General features: G+C 43.7%; 1 protein-coding gene across 1 annotated transcript in view; it reads left to right on the top strand.

Moving 5' to 3' along the window:
* The first annotated feature begins 7,468 nt into the window (after window positions 1–7,468).
* LOC118083601 (cytosolic phospholipase A2 epsilon) overlaps window positions 7,469–12,615 on the top strand; it is a 47,781-nt gene continuing 42,634 nt past the window's right edge. The window contains exons 1-2 of the mRNA XM_088670447.1: window positions 7,469–7,594; window positions 7,927–7,959. Coding sequence (XP_088526573.1) covers window positions 7,568–7,594; window positions 7,927–7,959 — 60 coding nt within the window. The 5' untranslated portion in view covers window positions 7,469–7,567. The remainder of the gene's footprint in view (window positions 7,595–7,926; window positions 7,960–12,615) is intronic.

Consider the following 12,615-nt stretch of genomic DNA (forward strand, 5'->3'; position numbering starts at 1 on the left):
TGCCTTTTCAGAGCTGATTCACACTCGCATATCTCCCACTTGCTGCAGGGGAGAAACTATGTTTGATTCACCAAGGCTGTCAGCATGTCTAGGTAAAGCAATAAAAGAAAGCACTAAATGTCCGTAAAATTAGCTCTTTATTCAAGGCTTTCTACTCGGCATGGGATATGATCAAGCCAAAGCTCTCATAAAACAATGTGTAGTAGACACTAAGCGCCAACTGGATCTAGCCTGGACCCCAACTTTTATTGCCAATGAATCCTCCAGGTACTCTGTCTCCCCTATGGCATATCTAGCTAAACTCGAAGTCCCTAAGCACCCGAGGGCCTTTACCTTAGCTCTATGTCATGCCCTCCCCTCGGCTGTCCTTAAAGGCCGATACAGGAAGATTGCTTACCCGGAGAGACAATGTGACTCTGGACAAATAGAAACAACAGAGCATGTGCTTCTACAGTGTCTTTATTATAGAGACGTTTGTGCTAGCCTCATCTTACCATCATCACAATAATAATAATAATAATAATAATAATAATAATAATAATAATAATAATAATATCATTATTTATACCCCGCCCATCTGGCCGGGTCTCCTCCCATTAAAACTTCCCTAAACAGGGCTGCCTTTAGGTATTTTCTAAATGTCAGGTAGTTGTTGATCTCTCTGACCTCTGATGGGAGGGCGTTCCACAGGGCGGGTGCCACTACCGAGAAGGCCCTCTGCCTGGTTCCCAGGGCGCACAGGACAATTCTATACCTTCTTGCTGCTTTCAGATACCAACTCTGCTACAACATACAATGTTGCCAGATTTTGCACAGCAGCGCTCAAAATTCGTTGGACAATGACCTGTGCCACAAACTAGATTTAATGAGCACCCATATCAGAGTGCTCTGTAGATTGATAGCTCTAGTCTTATATATACTAACCTCTAATGCTCTTCCACCTCCATCTAATGTTCCCAACGCATCTTTTAGACTTTCCTTGCTTCCTTTAGATTTTTATAGACTTGTTATTCTTTTTAGTTTTTCAAATCGTTTTTCAGATTTTAAATGACTGTACCCCTGCTTCCTTATGCTGGTCTATGACCATAATAAAGATTTAATTTGATTCAAGGGAACAAAACAGTTCAGTCCTAGTGGTCACAACATCCCTTCCCTTCCCAGTAGGTCTTGCTGCAATGAAGGAGTTGTGAGGACTGAAGGTCCCCTCCTTCCAACTGCTCTCTAAGGCTCCTCTCCCAGAGCCTCCCTAAGCAGCCTAAGACTTTGTTGTCTTGCCTCTCATTGCTTCACCTTCTTCATTCCTCTGTGTGTTCTGGGGGACTGGGGAGCTGGTTGCAGAAGAAGAGGAAGGGGAAGACTCCCTGGCCTTTTCAGCAGCCTGCTTCACTGCTGTCTCCAGCCCCACGTCCTTTCCTGCTTCTGAGTCTGGATTACCCTGTGCCACAGCATCTTCCTGCCCACTAAACCAGGGGTCAGCAAGGTTTACATCGCCTGCACTGATTCACTCCAGCGGAGATCCCTCCATGAGCCAGATTGCTTGCGTGTGTGAGCGCGTGCGCCCGCGATTTCCAGCATCTGCGCAGACGCGCTTTCCGGTGTCTGCGCATGTGCAGACACAATTTCCAGTGCTGCGGAAGCGAGTCCCGGCACCGCACTGGTTTAGTGCAGTGTGCGAGGACTTGCCAAGCAGGCCGCTTGGTTCGGGGGCGACTCATGGGCTGGTTAAAAGACCCCCGTGGGTCGCTTGTGGCCCATGGGCCTTAGGTTGCTGACCCCTGCACTAAACCCTGTAGCTGCTTCTGACACCGTAAAGCCTGTTGCCTTTTCAGCTTCTTCCACCTCTTCCTCCCAGTCTGCTCCCTCTGACCATACATCGTTGTCCCACCACCAAACCCCTGGCTCTGAGCTGCCTTTCCTTGGGGGTTCCTCAGCTGTTGCCTTCTTCCACTCCTCTGTATCCAGCCAGTCCATGACAAAGGGACAAGCTTTCCTACTTGCTCCTCTTATAAGGAGGAGCCGCTGTTGGAAGATTTACTATAGCTTCCTGACATTTGCGGGGTGCATGCGTGGGAACTGGCCATTGCCTTAGGCAGAGGGAATCAAGTATTTGGCTTTCAGTTGTTGGTTTGATAAGAGTATTTTTCCCTTAAACTTTTCACAATTTAATTTTTTTGCCTGGCATTTTGTATCTGTGTTAAGCTTTGTGGGTCCTTTTTGCCAGAAGGTGGGCAAAGGAACAAACTATAATTAATTAGGATCACAGCCATACCATACCGGTATATTCAAACCATATGGTTTCTCCCCAAATAATCCTGGGAATCCTGGGGAACTGAGTTTGTTATGGGTGCTGAGAGGTGTACCTGTTAGGGGTAAACTATTGTTCCCAGGATTCCTTGGGGGAAGCCACGTGGTTTAAATATGTGTTAAATGCATGTTGCAAATGTGTCCTAATTGAGCAACTGGTTGCGTTTGGGAATGAGCCATCACAAACTTAACGCAACAGGTAAAACAGTCACATCACCTAACCCACAATGCTTTTCAATTAAATCAGTACACACTTTCAGGTACAGTCATCAAGCACTGAGTAATAATGATGTACATGCACATGTAAGAAACTGAATGTAAATTGGTCACCCTAGTTTTGTAAAATCGGGGGGGGGGCACTTCAGACTTTTTTGGGAAGAGACAGCACATGTTTGTGTGTGTGTGGGGGGGAGGACACACACTTACCTTACCTTAAATATTTTTATTTTTTATAAAAAATATAGTCCTCCTCCCATTACAAGTGAATTTTCTTTTTTCTCCCTCTTATGCTAGGTTTATGTGTGGTGCTGTCACCCTTGTTTTGCCCTCAAAAAGTGATAGCAGTAGCATTTTATTGAGCCCCCCACCCCAGTCTATTCCCCTCCCCCAAACTAAACAAGTGTAAATCTTCTAGCTATGGATGGACAGAGCAAGATAATTACATCCTATTTCAATTTTGTTGATGTTCAATCATAGGTCCACCCAATCCCATTTTGTGCAGACTTTATGTTTTGGTAATTCAGCCTACCTGCCGCCCCCCCTTAAATTATACACATTTTATAGGAATCTACACTTTGGTCATACCACACCCATAGTGCAACTACTGATGCTACTAGCAACAGTAACAATATTTAAGGTTTTAAAATGCAAGTTTTTGCTTTGTGTCTTTAAAACCAGACAGGGCTATATTTCTTTATACTCTTCGGTCCTTTTTTTTTTTAAAGCAACCTGGCTTCTGACCTCTATGCTATAGAGTCCCACTCCCCTAAATTGTCCACTGCAAGAATTGCTTTACCCCTGTAGGGCCATGATGCTGGATTGCTTTCATGCTTCAGAATATACCAGAATCACTTACTAGCTTTTGGCATTTATTGTGCTAGTTTAACTATATATGATAACAAATCTAAGAACAAACTGTTTGCTAAAGACCATGGGCAGTGTAGTTTCCTCCCTCACAATTCCTACTACCATTATAGGGATGCGGGTGGCGATGTGGTGTAAACCACAGAGGCTCTTGGGCTTGCTGATCAGAAGGTCAGCGGTTTGAATCCCCACGACGGGGTGAGCTCCCGTTGCTCTGTCCCAGCTCCTGCCAACCTAGCAGTTTAGAAGCACGTCAGTGCAAGTAGATAAATAGGTACCGCTGCAGCACAAAGGTAGACGATGTTTCCATGCACTCTGATTTCCGTCATAGTGTTTCCGTTGCGCCAGAAGCGGTTTAGTCATGCTGGCCACATGACCTGGAACGCTGTCTGTGGACAAATGCTGGCTCCCTCAGTCTGAAGCAAGATGAGCGCTGCAACCCCATAGTTGCCCTTGACTGGACATAACCATCCAGGGGTCCTTTACCTTTTCCCTTACTACCATTATAATAAACTACTCTTCCCAAAATTATTTGGGAGGAAGTTGTGTACTTTAACTGTGCATGTGGATGTCTTACTTGGGCGAAAGAGATCTTTAGTCAGGGAAGGAAAAGTACAGGCTCAGCAACAGACACAGTGCTCAAGCATCTATGAATAAACATGTTGGATTGCAATCCATGTGAGCCAGATGGTTTATAGTTACACTAATGCATATTGTATTTTACCAGTTTAACTGTCATGGCTTCCTCCAGATAATGCTGAGAGCTGTGACTTGGTGGTGGAAGTGGTATTGAGTATTCTATAGCCCTAGTCATGCCTTATTCTCAGCTAGTCAGCCACAAAACAGACGTGACCAGCTGATAATTGTCTCAAAATTGCATAATTATTATATAAACTAAACCAAAACTAAGACGTCAATATTTCCAAATTCAAATCAAGTCCCTTGCTCCCATAGAGTACTGTAGGAAGTTCAAAGGTATGCAAGATTTCATTCCAACGATAATGCTTGTAGTATTGCTAGTCCATGAAGTAAGAAAGTAATTATCAAAGGTGTACAGCACATATTGTAGAGTCCGGCGAAAGTTCTGTAATCCCGCCAATCCAACAAATGCAGTTGAAATTCTCACGAAGAGGCGCACAATCCAGGGACAAGGTTATCAGCTAGAGCATATCTTTGTTGACCATGGAGCAGATCTGTGCTTTTAGCCCCAGCTCTGCCACCAGGTCTTCTTTCTGCAACAACTACATGCCACGTGTGGTTGTCAGCAGAGGTATTTGAACTCCTGATCACTACTCACAGGTAGGCCCTCTACATGCCTGAGAGGTGAGGTCACATAGGTATCATGATAGCATGGAGCCTCTACATGTGAGTAGGTTCCCGTGCATTTGCATTTCCCCCCAGACAACTATGCGCAACACACAGCTATTACTGAAAGAAACCCCAATGGGGTCTTTGGGACCCACATGGCCTCACTGTAAGGAAGGGCCTCTTCCCTGCAGTGAGACATGGGGCAAGGGCTCCACATGACAAAATCAGCAGCAGCTGTGAAGATGTAGCCATGGTGACATGTGGCTGATACCAACAAACTGACACCTCTCCCAATCTGTCATCTGAGCCATGAAGCTCATTGTGGCTCATAGTAAGGCCAGCCTTGCCTGTACCAACCAGGAACTGGTTCCTCTTTGCGAAGGGCAAGCTAATACTTCCTTATTATCTAATTTGATATTTTCCTGGCTCTTCTCTCTTTATCTTTGTGTACTTGCAAGCTTTGTGTACTTAAACAAATTCCAGTTTTACTTCTTTTTAATACCAAAAGTTTGTGTCTACAGGTTTATTTCATGCTCTGCTTCCCCCTCCCTACACTAGGTTTGAAATCTTCCCTAGCATAGGGAAGTGTCTGAAAATGAGTGTTTTGGGGCACCCCTCTGGGGACCTCAGAATCTCAACACCCTCTCCAATTATTTGAAGATCAGAATAAATTTCTCGTGCGTTGAGGTTGCTTGCTACTTAGAGCATGGTGAGATTCTTATTTGGTGGTTGATCTTATCTATAAAAAGAAACTAAATGAAGATTCCGAATTAACAGTGGAACATTCTGGATTAATAATGGAAAAATTCCAACTTTCCAACTTGAGACTGGCACACTATAATCAAGGAGATTTCCTTCCATGTAAGTACGTTTATTATTAGTTGCTGTGTTCAGGGAACAAATGTGCAGTTAGTTGAATTCTTCAAGCAAGGCACAGAAATTCAACTGAGTTTACAGAAATAAGACAAGTTTACTCATGAGCCTAAGGTGGCCCCAAGCAATTATTTGCATATGTTTCTTTTCATGGATAAGGAAGACGTCAAGCTGCTTCTACCTGCTATGAAGTAATTGTTACTTTTAACTGTGTTGCAAAAGCTTGGTAGTGCATAAATAGAAAGAAGAAGCTATCCTTCCTGGGTAATATATCTCAGGAATAACCAACATGGTGCCATTCAGATATTGGTGGACTACAACTTCCATATCCAGCATGGCCAATGCTCAGGGATGATGGCCATACATCCTGATTTCCCTGGAATTCACTTCCGAAAATGGCGTCCTGGATTATTTTTTAGAAATCCGGCAAATGTCCCCAAAAGCTCAAAAATTCTTGTAGCTTTTACTGAAAAAGGTCAACAACTTTTGGGTTTTCCTTTAAAAAGTTCAACATGCAGGTGCTGTATTTCAGTCCCATCCTGGTATAACTGTGTGATGGAGGAGCTCCTATGGTATACAGTGGTAACTCAGTTTTTGAACGTAATCCGTTTCAGAAGACTCAGTTCCTAATCGTTCAAAAACTGAAGCATTTACATCTGGAAAACTCAGTATGGAAGCCACGTAGCATGTTCGACTTCTGAAATGCATTCGGAAACCGAAGCGTTTACTTCCGGATTTTTGGTGTTCAAAAACCTAGGTACCGCTGTATTATTAATTGCCTTCCACACAAGATTCTCAATGTGATGTACAATAAAAAATAGCAAAAACACACACAAACCAGTTAAAACCACAAAAAGCAAAACAATGCAAAATAGACACCCATGGCATGGCAGAATCCCATCCAATCAGCTAGAAACATCCACTAGAACAAACATGACTTCCATTTTTTTCCTGAAAACTGCAGATAATGGGCACCTGTTATACCTGGAGGGGAATGATGTTCCCTGGTTCATGATGGTGCTATTATATGGTTTCCTGCAATATGAATGTTTTTGTAGACCGGATTGGTGTGCCACAAATTGGACACAATTCAGAACAAGATAAGTGATTCTAGAGCTGTCTTAATTTCAGCGGACTAGATCTATGTCCTTGTTGGCTAAATGCTTACTGATATTTTATACCCACTCTTCAACCCAAAAGGCCTCATATTTTGGCCATTAAGACTTTTGGCAAGCTTCAAATCTCTGTAGTTGGGAAGCAGATGTTTGTGTTACTCAACTCTCTGCCTTCTCTATGTCCTCATCACATTTTCATCAGCACCCCCAAATGTGGGAGTATTCTCTTTATCAATGTTCCATAAAATCTTTATTGGTTAAGTCTTGTTAGGCAGATTAAGGGCTAAGTCAGTCAAACACCTGCATTTTTCAGTAGAGGAAGATCATAGAGTGGCCATCTAACCAACGATCTTTCTTCTTTGCCTTAACATATAATTTCCCATACACTTATTTGCACATTTAAGGGTTCCCCATTCTCCAGATGCTGAGGAGTCCAGGGGAAAAGATACAGGGATACAACCACCATCTTTGCATTGGGTTCCCACAAAGAGGTCCTCCACCTCAAGCTGCTTCATCTCCAGGTAGTTCACATAGCTTCATTTAAACAGCTTTAACTTCCCTAGACTTTGAGAGCCCAGTACACAGACTGAATAGTTAAATGAATGTTCTCATCAACCAAGAGTTGTATGGTCACAGAGTGACCTATAGCCACTTAAGTCACCTCCACCACAACACAGGGACCTTCAGCATCAATTAGCTCAAATGACTGGCTTCAAGATACTGAAGGAAATAGGGAGGGAGCTATTTGCGTTCCTTGGAATTCAGAAAGGGGTGGGGTCATGAGTCACCCGTTCATCTACTTCACCCAGGAGGCACTGTCAGCTGTGAACTTTATCACTCAAGCACCACTTCGAGCAACTGGATCATATGCAGCAGATACCACGATGGGGGCTAATTCAAGTTCACCTGAGGTAAGAAAACTTTGCAAATCAAGCCAAAGAAGCCTGGGCTTGTAGGAAGCCAGTTCTGAAGCTCGTTATGCGTACTTTCAAATGTAGGTAGAACATGTTTGAGCAATTTGACAAATCCGCAGGTGCTGTACTTGATTGAAAGAGTTGCCTTTCGTCTCTGCCCTTTTGGTTTGATTCCCTTTGGTACATATAGCCTGAGAGCGAGTGAGAAACCTTACAAACAATTAAACAAACCACTCTGGTAGGAGAGCTGTGAAGTATTTATGCATTTAGGTGGAACTTGTAACAACACCGAGTGGCTATTTTTAATCTATTTTTCTTTCTTTCTTTAGGGCTTAGCAAATAATCGAAATTTGGCAAGACCGGTATGTATGAAATGGGGTAAACACCTTCAGAACATAAGTTTGTTATGACGTGTGTCAGGGGAGTGGATGTTAGGATGAAAACGTGCCATAATTTGAATCGCAAATACAGTGTAAAGGTAAAGGTAAAGGTAAAGGGACCCCTGACTGTTAGGTCCGCTTGCGAACAATTCTGGGGTTTCAATGCTCATCTCACTTTACTGGCTGAGGGATCCGGCGTACAGCTTCCAGGTCATGTGGTCAGCATGACTAAGCCGCTTTCTGGTGAACTAGAGCAGCGCACGGAAATGCTGTTTACCTTCCCGCCAGAGCAGTACCTACTGTATTTATCTATTTGCACTTTGACATGCTTTCGAACTGCTAGGTTGGCAGGAGCAGGGCCCAAGCAACGGGAGCTCACCCCGTCACAGGGATTCGAACCGCCGACCTTCTGATTGGCAAACCCTAGGCTCTGTGGTTTAGACCACAGCGCCACCCGCGTCCCAATGCAGTGTATACATGGATAAAGGCTGGTTATTGTGGTGGTCCTCCAGATCTTATAATTTTCCTCATCCTGTACCAGCACACTCAGTTTCTTACTTTGTTCTTGGGAACTGTTCTATTTTCAAAATGTCTCTTATTATAGATTTATTCCTCCTTTTTGTTCCTTTCTCAATTTGTTTCATGGAAATATGGCTGTATGTTAGTATATAAAGTTCTACACAGATTCTGTTTAGGGGCATTCAGATAGTTTGTCTCAAATGAGAATAGCATTTCATTCAATAGGTTTTACACATGAAAAGCAGGCACCTGTAAAAATTATATGTAAAAGGCCTTTTAGAAGCTTATCTTTTTATATTGGGAGATGTACTGAATCCCCCCCCCCCGATAATCCTCCTCAGTGCTGTAACAAAGTTGCAAAAATAAAATCAATAAAGAATAGCAATAATATGTAATATGGGAAACACAACTTGGGGCGTTACTTCCTATTGTTTCTTTGATAAGGTATGTTTTTGTGCTGATAAACGGCTATCAGTGTTAAAACAACTGAGCTACCCCTCTTTCTCTGAGAATTGGGAGCTGCTCTAATACTGGTGGCTAATCTCTGGTCATCAGTGCTTTTTTCTAGAAAAATAGGTGTCACCGCAAGGCTGTTACAGTAAGCGCCACACTTTTTAACCACAATGAAAAAGAGGAGCTGGTACTGCGTACCCTTGAGGAATAATAATATTTATAATATTTATAACATTAATATTAATATTAACAATATTAATCAATACACACAATAAATAATATTATTGTTAATATTAATTATAATATAATTATTTATTATATTATTATTATTAATAATAATAATTAATAATAATAAATACACTTTTATTTCTATCCCGCTCTCCCCAGCCGAGACTGGGCTCATGGTGGCTAACATCAAATATATAATATTGGTATAAAACCAAACAATAATTAAATTAAATTAAATTAAATTACCTCCTAAAAACAAGTCAGGATCAAATTTCAGTACCCCCTGAAAAAAAAGGACTGAGTCCTCCAGATGTTGTTGGACTCCAGCTGCCATCAGCCCCAGCCAACATGGTTAATGATGACGTGAGTTGTAGTCCAGTCCAGCAATATCTAGAAGGCTGCAGGTTCTCCATCCCTGAATCAGAGACTCAGGAGTGTGATGATAATGCCTTGTGTAGGTTGCAACACACCTGCTTTAGATATTACAGTGAAGATGGAAAAATTCAGAATTATTTGCGTGCCCAGCCGCCGAGTCCCCTACCCAGCGTGCCTAACTGCTGAGTGGGAACTGAATGGACAAGACAACTGTCTGGGATTTAAAATGGCTACAACTTTATTGATTTCAGATGTAGGAAGCCTTGGCATAGGTATTGGATATTGGGGGGCTGTGGCACAACAGGGTCTATTCGGGGGTGAATCCATCACAAAATGTAGGTTTACACAGATGGCCCCTGTGAGGGACAGGGGATACCGGGAGGTCCCTCCCATCTTAAGTACCAGCTCATCGCCAAGCGCTGGGGAAAGCGGGGAGGGTTATGCTTCAAGCGGAGACTCAGGAAGTGGTGACCGAGGCTCCGGCAAGGTAGCGGAGCCCATGCACAAGGTGGGACAGGAAGGGGGGAGCAAGGGGGGAAGGCCGACCCCGCCGACCCCGGAATTACGCAAGAAACGCCGTGGGAGGAGATTAGGTCTTCCCAAACTTATTTGCTGGAAGAAGACGCGCCAACCTCCATTCGGAGGTACTGACGCCTAACTGACAACATGTATATAGATCGGTCCGAGCACTGTAAATAATCAGCACTTAATAAAAGCCTAAAAGGACAATGCTGTGAGGAGTTGTTACTCTAGAGTAGCCGCATCGGCATCTCTGACAGCCCCCAAATGGCGAGGGAAGCTCTATGGCCCGCTAGCCCTATCAAGTGGCTCTTGGGACCAAGAGACTCTCTACCAGACCCCTCTAACAGGGTACCCTGTTATTGCTGCCACAGAGAACAGGGGCTGGGTGAGCCACCATTTCACCGCACCCAAATTGGATGAAAGACTGTAGGATTCCGCCCAAGGCCTAAACCGCCAAAGTTGTGACTAGTGCTAAGGGCTAAACCTGCAAAGCAGTGAAAATTCATTCCCCGCTCTGAATACAGCAACTGTCAAAAGACCACAGCAAAGCCCTCCTAGCTGAAAAGGAAATGTTAGAGCAGTAATAAACTATTAACGAAAGGGTGGGTGATGCTCCCGGCCAACTGGATGCTGGGCAAATAGATGGAGTGATGGGGAACCCGTGGCTGTCCTGATGTTGTTGGACAGAGATGGAAGCATGTTACTTTAAACTAAATATGGTATCAAGGCACTATTAAGTGTTGTGGGAGGAGGAGTCATCTTGGATAAATTCAAGATTAAATGTCAAAGGAGGTTGAGTTTTAAGACCATTTGTTGGATTGTCTATATGTGATCCCTCCATAAAGCTCGCTTTGGACTGTCTGGAAAAATAAACCAAGCTGCTTCTCAAAAAACTGAGAATGACTTAGAATCTGAATTGGCTCAAATCAAATCCAGAGAAATTTTTTGGGGGGTCATGCTGCCCACAGTTGAGTGTTGTTGTTTTTTAGTGAACATTATGAGTTCCTGAGTGTCATAATTCTGAGCTTCAGCATCTTAGTTATGTGCTGTTTTATTTTTTCCTTATAACCAGAAATACCGGTAGGTGTCTGGTTATAATTGGGGGTTGTTGTATGCCTGGGTTTTATAAGAGTGTTTCTGGCTTCCCAAAAGCCTTGGGAAAAGAACTTCAGGAAACCCCCCCCCCATAACTTTTCATTGGGTTTTATCAAACCTCTTGACCTGACAAGATGTTACTCTATATAGCCATGTTGGGTGGGATTGATGGGAGTTGTAGACCAAAACATCTGGAGGGCACTTGGTTAAAGTAATGCAAGCCTGTGTAGTGAGTGCAAATGATATCACTGCCTACTCCTCAGCAAAGTTACAACCGACACAAAGTGTTGTGTACATGTTATGTATGGCTGCTGGGAGACTGTAAACAGTGAGGTCAAAGGAAAATGAAATGCAGAAGGCATAGATGGTGATGATCAAGTTATTAGCAGGGGCAATTCACAGTTAACAATTGCAATTCAACAAGAGGCTTGAACAGTTTGTTTAAAAATTCTTCTTATTATTTTTACTCATATTCTTAATCTAATTCTACAATGTTGTTGTTGTTGTTGTTGTTGTTGTTGTTGTTGTTGTTGTTGTTGTTGTTGTCATCGTCGTCGTCGTTTTTGTTGATGATGATTGGCTGTGTTATCACCAACAACTGTTTTCTGAATGGCCACTGTTAGTAGTGCATCATACTTCATTTTCCTCTGACCTCACTTTTTACACCCCTCCTCTCTAAACCATATGTCTCTCTGTGTATACCAGGCGTCGGCAACGTTTTTGGCTCGTGGGCCAGAGGATTTCCAGTGCTGTGCTGCCCATGTCCAGAACATCGAAAATGGCTTTTGCGCATGTCCGCAGCTGCGCAGAAGCGATTTCTGGCGTGGTGGACATTTTGGAAATGGGCAGCGCAGCACCAGAAATTGCTTCTGCGCAGCCACGGACATGTGCCAGAAATCGCTTCTGCGCATGTCCGTGGCTGCGCAGAAGCAATTTCCGGTGCTGGCTGCCCATTTCCAAAATGTCCGCAGCGCCACAAATCGCTTCTGCGGCTGCGTAGAAGCGATTTCTGGTGCTGCTTGGCGAGTCCCCGCACCGCGTTGTGCCGGTTTACCGCAGCGTGCGGGGGACTTGCTGAGCGGGTGGGCCGGATAAACAACCCCCATGGGCAGTATCCGGCCCATGGACCAGAGGCTGCCGATGCCTGGTGTATACACACCTGAAACTCAACAGTTACTGTATCTGGTTAACTGGGCACTAGTCTACAAAAGATAAGATCAAAATCCTTCAGAGTACCACAGGACTCTGAGCTATATCCAATATTTCTTGTCCAGTACAGTATAGCAAAAGTACTTGCACTAGCAGATGGGTGAGTTTTAATGTTTTAATGTTGCACAACAGGGGGATTGAATGCAACACTTGCGCTAGCAGGAACTCATTATGCCATGTTTCACCTTCTCTTGCCCAACATTTTGCCAGTGGAACAAGAATAGTGCGGAGTGACTT

This window comes from Zootoca vivipara, chromosome 1 (genome assembly GCF_965207765.1).
Source record: "Zootoca vivipara chromosome 1, rZooViv2.hap1.1, whole genome shotgun sequence".
In the NCBI taxonomy this organism is placed as follows: Eukaryota; Metazoa; Chordata; class Lepidosauria; order Squamata; family Lacertidae; genus Zootoca; species Zootoca vivipara.